At 52.1% G+C, this 13,649-nt stretch overlaps 1 protein-coding gene across 1 annotated transcript in view; it reads left to right on the top strand.

Annotated features, from left to right (window-relative positions):
• Positions 1–13,649, top strand: part of JPH3 (junctophilin 3) — a 56,550-nt gene that overhangs the window by 30,354 nt on the left and 12,547 nt on the right. The window contains exons 3-4 of the mRNA XM_083870451.1: positions 8,552–8,676; positions 12,704–13,623. Of these exons, the coding sequence (XP_083726577.1) occupies positions 8,552–8,676; positions 12,704–13,623 (1,045 nt within the window). The remainder of the gene's footprint in view (positions 1–8,551; positions 8,677–12,703; positions 13,624–13,649) is intronic.

Here is a 13,649-nt window from a genome sequence, read left to right as displayed (position 1 = left end):
ACAACCCCTGTGGAGTCTGAGGGATTCCCACTGGGGAGGCTGGGCTGGAAATCTGCATTTCCTCACCTCCCTTCCCAGCCTGGGTTTTCCACATGGGGAAACTGCACTAAAAAAAAAAAAAAAAAAAAAAAAAAAAAAATCTCCTTTTTCTCCTCCATCCAGCCATCCCTTCCCAGGACAAGGTGCATCCCAAGGCTTTCCTGACCCCGGGATGAGCGACTCTTAAAATGCCCTGCAAAATGCTCTCTCTGAATTTTTTCCTCAAGTATTTCCCTTGCAGCTGGCCGTGGGGTTTTTAATTGAATTTTTGCCATTTGAAAAATACATGAAGCTCTGTAATGGAGGGAGAGAAAAACATTCCCTCCTATAGGAAGATAAAGATGCATTTAAAGAGGAAAAAAAAAATTTAAAAAATCAGCCTCAAAGCTGCCTGATGAAGTATTGACCTGGAGACAAAGTGGATCAGATGGAGCCAACCTGGCCCCTTAGGAAAACTTGAGGCTGTTCATTAAGGGATGAGCTCACTGCCAGCTTAACTCCATCCTCACCACTCCGTGTGGTAAACCTGCCAATTTCCAGGTTTTCCATGAAAATAGGGACTATGGGGTAATCCTCTTTTTATGGGGTGGAAAGGGTTTGGGAGTTGTTGCAGCCTTGTGGTGCTCCTTTTGGATTTGGGATAATGGGAGAGCTCTGGGTGTGGGATGGAGGAGGGCTGAGCATCAGGATTCCAAAAGTAAAGCAGGAATTTCATGCTTCTCTCAGAATTTTGGGAATCAGACCTTCTTTCCCAGAAATCTTACCCAGAGGATGCTTTTTAACATTATGGATAATGTGGATTTCTCCCTGTGCTCAGCACAGAGCTCCCTTTGACCCTGAGCATGAGTTTGCTCAGTATCTGCTGCCTAGTTTTTATTGGAATATATTTTCCCTACAAAAATGCTGGAAAAATGGGAATAAGGGCGGTAAATCCTTCCCCTGGCTGGATTCAAACAATGGATGGAGAAGGACTCAGCAGTGATCCAGGTTTCTCCTGGCTCCAGGTGCCATCCAGGCAATTCCAGGTGTCACATTTCCAGCTCGGGAACCTTCCTGGGCTCCTGTAAACTCGCTCTAATTTCCAGCCTAATTCTAAAGCACTTTGTCCCACTTGTTCTCCTGCCAAAGCATTCCTGGAACCAAAACACCTCTCGAGCCTCACCTGGTTTGAATTTTGCTTCCTTCCTTCCTGAATCCCTGAGGATTTTTGCTGGGAGTTCACCCTTTTTTTGGGTTAAACCAGCCCCCAGCCCTGGGTTTGCAGCAGAACCTTTGGATCCTCTCCTTGCTCACTCCAAGCCAGCCCAGAGTCACTGATGGAATTCCTAAAAAGCCTCAAGTTCTTCCTTGCAGATCAGTTGATTCCAGCTCCTTATAGATGAGCTGGAGCTGATAAACTTGGCATTAGGGAGCAGGCCCAGGTATTCTCCCTTCCCCTCTCAGCTCTGGCCAAATCACAGGAGATCTGCAAGGATTCCTGGGAATGTGGTTGGTTGGGATTTTTTTTTTTCCTTCTCTCCTGCCAGCTCCCCTTGCCAGTTTGACCACTTGCCCGCTCATCCTCTGAGAAGAGTGAGTCAGCTTGGCAAAAAAATTAATAAATAAAATATCCCAGCTGGGATTCTCTGCCCTGAGACCCAAAACTGGGGGCTCAAAAGACACAAACCATCCCAGCCTTCCCCTCCTCTGGCTCTTCCCAATCCCAATCTTTGCCTAAACACCCTCCTCCAGCTCAGCTGGGATAGAAAAGTGCAGTAAAATCCTGGAATTGTGGAATGGTTTGGTTGGAAGGACCTTAAAGCCCATCCCAGCCATGGGCAGGGACACCTTCCACCATCCCAGGCTCCTGGATTCATCCCAGCTGGAGGAGGAGGCTGGGGATGCTCAGAGGTGGGAGGAATTAAACAGCTCCTCTTGCATCACTCTTCCCTCCATCCCCTCATGAGCCCACAGGAACAGGATGATCTTTAAGGCCCCTTTCCAACCCAAACCATCCCATAATTCTGTTTTATTGGGAAAGCCCCCCCCAAGCCTTACTTTCACCGTGGTCTCCAATTTGGCATCTTCATCCCAAAAAATAATTGATGGCAGCACTTAGGGGAGGAGGAGCAGAGTGATGAGATCAGACCTTGTCCATGTGTCAGGGAGGAGAAAAAAAAAAACAAAAACCCAAAACACTTTTCCAGGGAAATAAACTCCAGGCAATTAAGTGGGAATTAAGATTTAGCGCACGCCACGAGCAGCAGGCGTGGAGAAAGGAGACAGCTGGTAAATTTAGGATGTGACAAAGTCATGAGAGCACTAACTGGATTACTGGCATTTATTTGGGAATACTTATGGATTTTTTTTATTATGCAACGTATGGATCTCCATAATTCTGCTTTTCACTCCTCCCAGCGTCTCAGGGAGCTTTACAAACAATTAATTCAGGGAGCTCCAGGGGAATCCAGAGCATCCCATCTGCTCCAGGGAATCCACTGCCTTCCACCCCTCCCCGAGTGTGTTTTGGATCAGAGGTGGTTTCACTGATGTGATGGATTTTTTAACCTTTTCTGAACCAAAGACCCAAGTTTTTGGGTTTTTTAATTCCTGGGCCAGTCCTGGGAGTCTGAGGGGATGAGCAGAACCAGAAGTCTGGGGAGTGAGTTTTCCAGGGTTGGAAATGCATCCAGGGATGGGGATGTTATTCTATTTAGGTTGGATATCAAGAGGAATTTCTTCCTGGAAAGGGTGGTCAGGCATTGGAAGTGCCCCGGGAGGGTTGGATCCCCATCCCTGGAGGTGTCCCAGGAATTCCTGGAGGTGGCACTCAGTGCTCCAGGCTGGGGACAAGGTGGGGATCAGTCACAGCTTGGATTTGGTGATCCTGGAGCTCGTTTCCACCCTCCAGGACCCTGTGATTCCAACAAGGGGGTTTTGAGTGCTGCAGAGAGGAGCAGAATTTGGACAATCCCAGAACCTGGGGTGGTGGCTCCATATGGGTTCCTCCAGTGTCACCTCCTGCTCTGCCACCACCCCCGTGTGCAGAGTGATCCTGGGCTGGGAGCAGAGTGATCCTGGGCTGGGAGCAGAGGGATCCTGGGCTGGGAGCAGAGTGTGATCCTGGGCTGGGAGCAGAGTGATCCTGGGCTGGGAGCAGAGTGTGATCCTGGGCTGGGAGCAGAGTGTGATCCTGGGCTGGGAGCAGTGAGTGATCCTGGGCTGGGAGCAGAGGGATCCTGGGCTGGGAGCAGTGAGTGATCCTGGGCTGGGAGCAGAGTGTGATCCTGGGCTGGGAGCAGTGACTGATCCTGGGCTGGGAGCAGAGTGTGATCCTGGGCTGGGAGCAGAGGGATCCTGGGCTGGGAGCAGAGTGATCCTGGGCTGGGAGCAGAGGGATCCTGGGCTGGGAGCAGTGAGTGATCCTGGGCTGGGAGCAGAGGGATCCTGGGCTGGGAGCAGAGTGTGATCCTGGGCTGGGAGCAGTGAGTGATCCTGGGCTGGGAGCAGAGGGATCCTGGGCTGGGAGCAGAGGGATCCTGGGCTGGGAGCAGAGGGATCCTGGGCTGGGAGCAGTGAGTGATCCTGGGCTGGGAGCAGTGAGTGATCCTGGGCTGGGAGCAGAGGGATCCTGGGCTGGGAGCAGTGAGTGATCCTGGGCTGGGAGCAGAGAGTGATCCTGGGCTGGGAGCAGAGTGTGATCCTGGGCTGGGAGCAGAGTGATCCTGGGCTGGGAGCAGAGTGTGATCCTGGGCTGGGAGCAGAGTGATCCTGGGCTGGGAGCAGAGTGTGATCCTGGGCTGGGAGCAGTGAGTGATCCTGGGCTGGGAGCAGTGAGTGATCCTGGGCTGGGAGCAGAGTGATCCTGGGCTGGGAGCAGAGTGTGATCCTGGGCTGGGAGCAGAGAGATCCTGGGCTGGGAGCAGAGTGTGATCCTGGGCTGGGAGCAGTGACTGATCCTGGGCTGGGAGCAGAGTGTGATCCTGGGCTGGGAGCAGTGACTGATCCTGGGCTGGGAGCAGTGAGTGATCCTGGGCTGGGAGCAGTGAGTGATCCTGGGCTGGGAGCAGAGTGTGATCCTGGGCTGGGAGCAGTGAGTGATCCTGGGCTGGGAGCAGAGTGTGATCCTGGGCTGGGAGCAGAGTGTGATCCTGGGCTGGGAGCAGAGTGATCCTGGGCTGGGAGCAGAGTGATCCTGGGCTGGGAGCAGAGTGATCCTGGGCTGGGAGCAGAGGGATCCTGGGCTGGGAGCAGAGTGATCCTGGGCTGGGAGCAGAGTGTGATCCTGGGCTGGGAGCAGAGTGATCCTGGGCCGGGAGCAGAGGGATCCTGGGCTGGGAGCAGAGTGTGATCCTGGGCTGGGAGCAGTGAGTGATCCTGGGCTGGGAGCAGAGTGTGATCCTGGGCTGGGAGCAGAGTGATCCTGGGCTGGGAGCAGAGGGATCCTGGGCTGGGAGCAGAGTGTGATCCTGGGCTGGGAGCAGAGGGATCCTGGGCTGGGAGCAGAGTGTGATCCTGGGCTGGGAGCAGAGTGATCCTGGGCTGGGAGCAGAGTGTGATCCTGGGCTGGGAGCAGAGTGTGATCCTGGGCTGGGAGCAGAGGGATCCTGGGCTGGGAGCAGAGTGATCCTGGGCTGGGAGCAGAGTGTGATCCTGGGCTGGGAGCAGAGGGATCCTGGGCTGGGAGCAGAGGGATCCTGGGCTGGGAGCAGAGTGATCCTGGGCTGGGAGCAGAGTGTGATCCTGGGCTGGGAGCAGTGACTGATCCTGGGCTGGGAGCAGAGTGTGATCCTGGGCTGGGAGCAGAGGGATCCTGGGCTGGGAGCAGTGACTGATCCTGGGCTGGGAGCAGAGTGTGATCCTGGGCTGGGAGCAGAGGGATCCTGGGCTGGGAGCAGAGGGATCCTGGGCCGGGAGCAGTGACTGATCCTGGGCTGGGAGCAGAGTGTGATCCTGGGCTGGGAGCAGAGTGTGATCCTGGGCTGGGAGCAGTGACTGATCCTGGGCTGGGAGCAGAGTGATCCTGGGCTGGGAGCAGTGACTGATCCTGGGCTGGGAGCAGAGTGATCCTGGGGTGGGAGCAGAGTGATGCTGGGCTGGGAGCAGTGAGTGATCCTGGGCTGGGAGCAGTGAGTGATCCTGGGCTGGGAGCAGTGAGTGATCCTGGGCTGGGAGCAGAGTGATCCTGGGCTGGGAGCAGAGTGATCCTGGGCTGGGAGCAGAGTGATCCTGGGCTGGGAGCAGAGTGTGATCCTGGGCTGGGAGCAGAGTGTGATCCTGGGCTGGGAGCAGTGAGTGATCCTGGGCTGGGAGCAGAGTGTGATCCTGGGCTGGGAGCAGAGGGATCCTGGGCTGGGAGCAGAGTGTGATCCTGGGCTGGGAGCAGAGGGATCCTGGGCTGGGAGCAGTGAGTGATCCTGGGCTGGGAGCAGAGGGATCCTGGGCTGGGAGCAGAGGGATCCTGGGCTGGGAGCAGAGGGATCCTGGGCTGGGAGCAGAGTGTGATCCTGGGCTGGGAGCAGAGGGATCCTGGGCTGGGAGCAGAGTGTGATCCTGGGCTGGGAGCAGAGTGATCCTGGGCTGGGAGCAGAGTGTGATCCTGGGCTGGGAGCAGAGGGATCCTGGGCTGGGAGCAGAGTGTGATCCTGGGCTGGGAGCAGAGGGATCCTGGGCTGGGAGCAGAGTGTGATCCTGGGCTGGGAGCAGAGGGATCCTGGGCTGGGAGCAGAGGGATCCTGGGCTGGGAGCAGAGTGATCCTGGGCTGGGAGCAGTGACTGATCCTGGGCTGGGAGCAGAGGGATCCTGGGCTGGGAGCAGTGACTGATCCTGGGCTGGGAGCAGAGGGATCCTGGGCTGGGAGCAGAGGGATCCTGGGCTGGGAACAGAGGGATCCTGGGCTGGGAGCAGAGTGTGATCCTGGGCTGGGAGCAGAGGGATCCTGGGCTGGGAGCAGAGGGATCCTGGGCTGGGAGCAGAGTGTGATCCTGGGCTGGGAGCAGTGAGTGATCCTGGGCTGGGAGCACAGGCCAGATTTTCACAGACCTCATTAATCCTGGGCTGGGGTCAGCAGGGATCTGGGGAAGTGCTTTATAATACTTCATATATTTATTTATTATTACATTACTTAATTAATATTTATATAAATAAAATAGAATACTCTTTATAATACTTTATATATCATGATATCTAATCATACTAATTAATTATTCTTATTAAAATTATAATACTTATAATATATATTATATATTATATATAATAATATATAATATATATGATATAGTATATTTTATAATATACTATATAATATATATATTTATAATATATAATATATATTATATAGTATAATTATATATAAGCATTATATATAATACTTATACAATACTTATATATTAATAATATATTAATAATATTAATTATGTATATTATTAATAGATATGTATTTTTATATAAGTATGTTAATTATTATGTAGTTAATTATATATAATTAATAGATATACTTATATAATTTATATTATATATTATTATATATTATACTATAATAATATATATTATATAGTATATTTTATATTATATTATATTATATCATATCATATCATATCATATCATATCCTATCATATTATATTTATTCTATATTATATAATACTAATTATAATACTTATAATGCTTCATATACAATGATATATAATAATAATGCTAATTAATTAATTTTTATATATTCTTTTGTATAAATTTAATATAATACCCTTTATTACACTTCTAATACTTTATAATACTCATTAAATACTTCATAACACTCACTATACTTTGTATATAATAATATATAATGTATCTTAATTCATTATTTATTTTTAAATATATATTATTATACATAAGTAAAATAAAGTAGTCTTTATAATACCCATAATATGTTATATATAATAATGTATAATAATATATCGTAATTAATTAATTACATATTTTTATGTAATTGTATTTTATATTATATAAATATATATATAATATTTTATATATATATATATATATATAATACAATGTAATATAATATATATATAATACAATATTTTATAAATATCAATCCCAGAGAACCCTCAGGACCTGCACCAGCATCTCCACCATCTCCACCAACTCTGGGAAACAACTCAAATTCACTTCCAGGGCTACTCCAAATCAGGAAACAAATCATTTATTAGAGACAGAGACTCGAGGAGTGTCAGAACCAGCCCTCGGTGACAGCACAGCCACACTCCCCCCCTGGTCCCCAACCCCAGAGATGCCTCCGAGCAGAGCAGGCACATCCCCGGCCCTGTTTGCCATTTTTAGGAGCCTGTCAGAAATGGCACTCCCTTCTCCACGCAGATGTCGAGAAATTAGAGGGAATTCAGAGAAGAGGCAGAAAAAAATAATAAAAAAAATGATTAAAGGAGATGGAGGGCCTGATTTTGGAGGGAAAAGAAATCAGTGGAGTTATTTATAACCCTGCCTGCACAGGGGTGGGAGCAGGAATTTTGGAAAGTGCCTGGAGAGCTGGGAATGGGAGGGGAAAAAAGGGGCAAAGCAACCTCCGGAGGATGCTCTGGGAGAAGCTGTAAATCCTCAGTGATGGGATGAGATTCCATCCAAAATAAAAGCCTTTTTTGAGGAATCATCGGCAGCTGCAGGGGACAGTTGTTGATCCAGAGGGGAAGAAAAGGCCCTGAGCAAAATGTGTGCCCCCTGCTCCTACCTCTGCTCCCAGGGTTTATTTACATCCAGCATTTTACACAGAACCTGGGGGTGGGCATGGAAATGTTCTTTTCTATTTCCTTCTTTTTTCTTTTTTCTTTTTTTTCCTTTTTTTTTTTTTGTTTTTTTGGTTTTGGTTTTGGTTTTGGTTTTTTGCGGGGTTTTCAGAGGTTTTGGTGGGGGGAGTTGATGGGGTTTTTTGGAGTTTTTTTGGTTTTGGGGTTTTTTTCATCCCCAAAGCAAAGGGGTTTGGTTATAAAAAAAACAAACCACAAAAAACAACAACCAAACCAGCTTTAAAATCAACCCTGGACGCTCATGGGAGATGCACGGAGAAGCTGCTGGGATGGGAAATGGGATGGAGGAACCTTGAGGGAACAAATCCTGCTCCTGATTCCCAATTTCCTGGGTGATTTCCAGGCTGAGGAGCAGCTCAGGAAAATCCCCCATTCCTCAACCAGCCCCAGGCTCTGCTGTGAGGTTGGCTGAAGAGTTCTGGAGGGATCAATGGGGGTGAATTTGGGGTTTTCTTTGGTAGGGTCTGCAGGGAGGAGCTGCTGGGATGGGAAATGGGATGGAGGAACCTTGGGGGAACAAATCCTGCTCCTCATTCCCAATTTCCAGGCTGAGGAGCAGCTCAGGGAAGTGTCAAAAAATCCCCCATTTCCCCAACCAGCCCCAAACTCTGCTGTCAGCTCGTCTGAAGAGTTTTGGAGAGATCAATGGGGATGAATTTGGGGTTTTCCCTGGTTGGGATGTGCAGGGAGGAGGTCCCTAACGGGGTGCTGCTGTGTGCTGTTGCCTTGCAGGACCTCTCACTCCAGGGCCAAGGCGGAGGCGGCCGTGACGGCGGCGCAGAAAGCTCAGGAGGAAGCGCGGATCGCCAGGATCACTGCCAAAGAGTTCTCGCCTTCCTTCCAGCACAGGGAGAACGGTCAGTCCTGCGCCCAGCCCTGCCCCTCACACCCCAAAAACCCCCCAAAAATCCCCTGGGTGGAGGTTCAGCCTGTGCCCACAGCTCACCATCCCCACCGGAGCTCTGGGAGTGGGAAAGATCCAGGGAATATCAAGTTTTGGGAGATTTAGGGCAGGGTTGTCAATATCCAACAACTCCACCTTCTTCAGTGTTTTTTTCCTGGTGTTTCTTCTTTTTCCCCAATTTTTTAGTTCATAGCCCTTGGTGGTTGGACAGAAAGAGCCCATCAAGGGTTCTGGGTGCAAACACAGATGGTCCCAGAGGTCACCACTGGCTTTACACCCATGGTTTGTGCAGCTCCTGATTTCTTTGGGAAGTTTGGACCCAGTGGGACCTGACCCTTCCTTCCCTCCTTCCCTCCTTCCCTCCTTCCCTCCCTCCTTCCATAATTTTCAGCATTTTTTGTTGTTTTGTCACATTTTTGCTCAGCAAAGCCTCAGGGAGGACAGAGCCAAAGCCAAGCCAGGCTCAGACCAGGGTCTGCAGAGTAGGAGTGGGAAGCTCCAAGTGTCCCCCAGCAATAATTAACATCCTAATTAATGTGTGGCTGGGTTTATTGAGAAGTTTTCCAGCGCCGAGCCCTCCTCGGGGCTGTCATTATTCTCCCCGTTCCCGGCTCTAAGCAGGGATTACTCACAGGCTGTAATTGCTCCAGGGGCTGCTGCCAGTGACTCAGGGCTGCCCCCGAGTTTGGGGACAAGGGACCGTGGGCTCTGCTGCTCCAGCCCGGCCCGGTGCTCACCTCACTCAGATGGGGCAGCCGAGGTCATCCCATGGCTCAGCCTCAGCACCAGGGGCTGTGGGGGCTGCTGCAGCCTGAGCCAGGGCACAGCCCCAGCCTGGGGCATTCGGAGATGGCCGAGCATCCCCTGCACCCCCTGGCATCTCCTGCCTGCTGGAGGAGGCTCAGCCTTGTTCCAAACCTATCCCACCCCACCGTATTCCCATCCCATCCATCCCACCCCATCCCATCCATCCATCCATCCCATCCCATCCCACCCCATCCCATCCCATCCATCCCACCCTATCCCCATCCCATCCCATCCCATCCCATCTATCCCACCCTATCCCCATCCCATCCCATCCCATCCCATCTATCCCATCCCATCCATCCCACCCCATCCCCATCCCATCCCATCCCATCCCATCCCATCCCATCCCATCCATCCCACCCCATCCCCATCCCACCCCATCCCATGCTGGATTTTTCTCTCTTCCACAGGATTATGGGTGCTCTAAATGCTCTTCCTTGCATGAGATCCTGGGTGCAGGATGTGCCCCCTTTATTCAGGATTGTGGGTGCTGGATGTGTCCACCTTGCACAAGATCCTGGGTGCTGGATGTGTTCCCCTCATACAGAATTGTGGGTGCAGGATGTGCCCCCTTTATTCAGAATTGTCAGTGTTGGATGAGCTCCCTTTCACAGAATTGTAGGTGCTGGATGTGCCCCCTTTATTCAGAATTGTCAGTGTTGGATGAGCTCCCTTTCACAGAATTGTAGGTGCTGGATGTGCCTCCCTTTCATGAGATTGTGGGTGCTGGATGTGCCCCCCAATATTCAGAACTGTGGGTGCTTGATGTGCCCTCCTATCACAGGATCCTGGGTGCTGGATGAGCCCTCCTCATTCAGGATTGTGGGTGCTGGATGTGCCTCCTTTCCATGAGATTGTGGGTGCAGGATGTGTCCCCGTTATTCAGAATTGTGGGTAATGGATGAGCCCTCCTATCACAGGATTGTGGGTGCTGGATTTGTCTCCCTTTGCCAGGATTTTGGGTGTTCTAAATGCTCTTCCTTGCATGGGATCCTGGGTGCAGGATGTGCCCCCTTATACAGGATTGTGGGTGCTTGATGTGTCCCCTTTCACAGGATCCTGGGTGCTGGATGAGCCCTCCTCATTCAGGATTGTGGGTGCTGGATTTGTCACCCTTGTACAGGATTGTGGGTGCTGGATGTGCCTCCCGTATTCAGAATCGTGGGTGCTGGATGAGCTCCCTTTCACAGGATTGTGGGTGCTGGATTTATCTCCCTTCCACAGGATTATGGGTGCTCTAAATGCTCTTCCTTGCACGGGATCCTGGGTGCAGGATGTGCCCCCTTTATTCAGATTTGTGGGTGCAGGATGTGCCCCCCATATTCAGAACTGTGGCTGCTGGATGAGTCCCCCTTTCACAGGATTGTGGGTGCTGGATGCGCCCTCCTCATCCAGGCTCCTGGGTGCTGCAGGTCCCCAGTGCCACCCACGGGTGCTGAGTGCCACCCACCCCTGGGTGCTGGCAGTGCTCCCTTTCCAGGGGATCCTGGGTGCTGGATGAGTTCCTGGCAGGGTGGTGGGTGTGGGTACCACCCACCCAGCACAGCAAGTGCCAGGGGTGCTGGGTGGGGTTTGTGGGTGCTGTGGGGCACCACAGGGGGATCCATCCACCTTTCCCCTTCTCAGCAATTTCCCACCAAAACCAGGGCTGCTCAGGGGCCCTGGAGAAATCCCTGGAGATTCATCCTCCTACAGACAAACAGGGGAAAAAATGAAGGCTGGACTATGTGAGCATCGTCCCAAAAAACTCGAGTCATTAGGAGCCCATTTCCCATAAATTGCTTGGGTGCATTTCCAAGCAGTTTTTCACTCTTTCCCTCCCTTGCCAGTGCTCCAATGGGGATTCCAGCATTCCCTGAGTGTATCCCAACCTTGGCAGGGGTGAGGCCACATCCCAGCAGCTCCCCAAAAAATATTCAAGAGAGAAAAATCACCCAGCAGAAGAGGAGAGACCCGACCAGGCACTCCCAAGCATTTATTTTTGAACGATGCTGTGAAAATCGAGCTCTCCCTTTCCAAGCCTCGTTCCTGGTCTCGCCATAGCAATCGCAATTAGATGCATTTCAGGGGCATTAGGCACTTAATATATTTATCAAATTATTCACCTAATTTAGCATGGCTTTAGCTGGGAACGACTGCAGAGGGGAAAAGGAGAATTAACCACCATTAGCTCGCTTGAAATCGTTCTGTGTTTTCATCAGTGACGAACACGTTGGAGGTTTTTGCTGCTCCTCCAGCAGCAGGAGAGATTCAGCCCTTCCTGGAGTGCCCAGGACCAGTCTGGGAAGTCTCTGAGTTGAAGGAATGAGGAGCCCCCAGTGGGATGAGGAGGATGAGGAGGGTGCTGGCCTCAGGTGGCCCTGGAGGGGCCAGAACCAGCCCTGTCCTTCCATCCCGTTCTGGGGCTGAGCAGGGAAATCTCCACGTCCTGCTGGGCTGTGTAGGGCAGGGAAGCTCTGGGATATGAGGTTTGTGGGGTTTTTTCTTGCACACCTGCCCAGATGTGGTTGTTCCCCTCCTGCACCTGGCAGGTGAAAACTGAGGTGGTTCCAGCCAGGAGGGGGGTGAGGGTGACCCCAGTGACACCCAGAGTGATCCCAGTGTCACCCAGCAGACCCAGGGTGATCCCAGTGACACCCAGAACACCCAGAGTGATTGCGGTGACATCCAGGGTGGTCCCAATGTCAACCAGGGTGGTCCCAGTGTCAACCAGGGTGATCCCAGTGTCACCCAGAACACCCAGGATGATTCTGGTGACAGCCAGGGTGGTCCCAGTGTCACCCAGGGGGATCCCAGTGTCACCCAGCACACACAAACACAGAGCACAGGGTGTGCCACCAACCACATCACAGATTTCCCTTCCTGTGCTGGAAGTGATAGGAAAAGTGGTCAGATGGATCCCAAAAACCCATCAAAACCTGCTCCCACCAGCTCTACATCGTTAGTGGCTTCTCCACATCTCTGGGGCTGGAAAACCACCCCTGTGCTGGCTGTGGCTGCGCAGGGCTCAGGGCAGGGCTGGTGTCACACCAGCTGTGACACCGCTGTCCCAACCCCACCACCCAACCCTCTGCTCCCTGCCCCATTCCCTCAGGAGGGAACATCCCTAAACCAGAAATAATCCTCCTGCCTTCCTCTCTCCCCTTCTTTTCCTCTCCTCCACCCCCCCGAAGGGCTGGAATGCCAACGGCCGAAGCGGCAGAACTCGAGCGACGACATCGAGGTGCTGTCCACGGGCACCCCCCTGCAGCAGGAGAGCCCCGAGCTGTACCGCAAAGGGACCACCCCGTCCGACCTGACCCCCGACGACAGCCCTCTGCAGAGCTTCCCCGCCAGCCCCTGCTCCACGCCACCCCTGGGCCCATCCTGCAGGAACAAGAGCGCCCACTTCTCCAGGCAGGTGTCGGTGGACGAAGAACGGGGTGGTGAGATCCAGATGTTGCTGGAAGGGCGTGGTGGGGATTACCTGCGCCCCAACAGCTGGAGCGAAGAGAAGGTGAGCGGGAGCCGCGCCGGGAGGAGCGGGACGATGCGCAGTGGGCAGCTGGGCTCCACCACTGGCCACGAAGATTACAGAGGTCGGAGTGGGGGGCACAAACATTCGGCCTCCAACCACAAGCCGAGAGAGAGGTGGACAGATTCCCCAGCCGCGGTTTCATGGACTTCCCACCACAGGTCCCACAACCACAGCTCAGGGAGCTCCAAGCTGCTTGAGCTGGACGAGGAGAAGATGAGCAATTACGAGATGGAGATGAAGCCCCTCATGAGGATGGATTCTTATATGCAAGAGGTTCACACCCAAAAAAGACACTACAGCAAAGGGGGAGGCTGCAGGAGCGGGGCCGACGAGCACCGCGGGGAAGAGCGGGGCTTTGGGGTCCAGAGACTGAGGTCTAAGTCCCAGAACAAAGAGAATTTCAGGCCAGCTTCCTCTGCCGAGCCCACGGTGCAGAAACTGGAAAACCTGAGATTCGGGGACAAAGCTGAACCTCGGCTACTGAGGTGGGACTTAACCTTCTCCCCGCCACAGAAATCTTTACCTGTTGCACTAGAATCTGAAGAGGACAGTGGGGATGCGCTCAAATCCAGTACGGTGAGTGAAGGGGATTGTTGTGGGGT

The sequence above is a fragment of the Zosterops lateralis genome (genome assembly GCF_965231275.1).
Source record: "Zosterops lateralis genome assembly, chromosome: 12".
Classification (NCBI taxonomy): Eukaryota; Metazoa; Chordata; class Aves; order Passeriformes; family Zosteropidae; genus Zosterops; species Zosterops lateralis.
The sequence above is the reverse complement of the archived record's forward strand: the minus strand, read 5'-3'. Positions and strand labels throughout refer to the sequence as shown.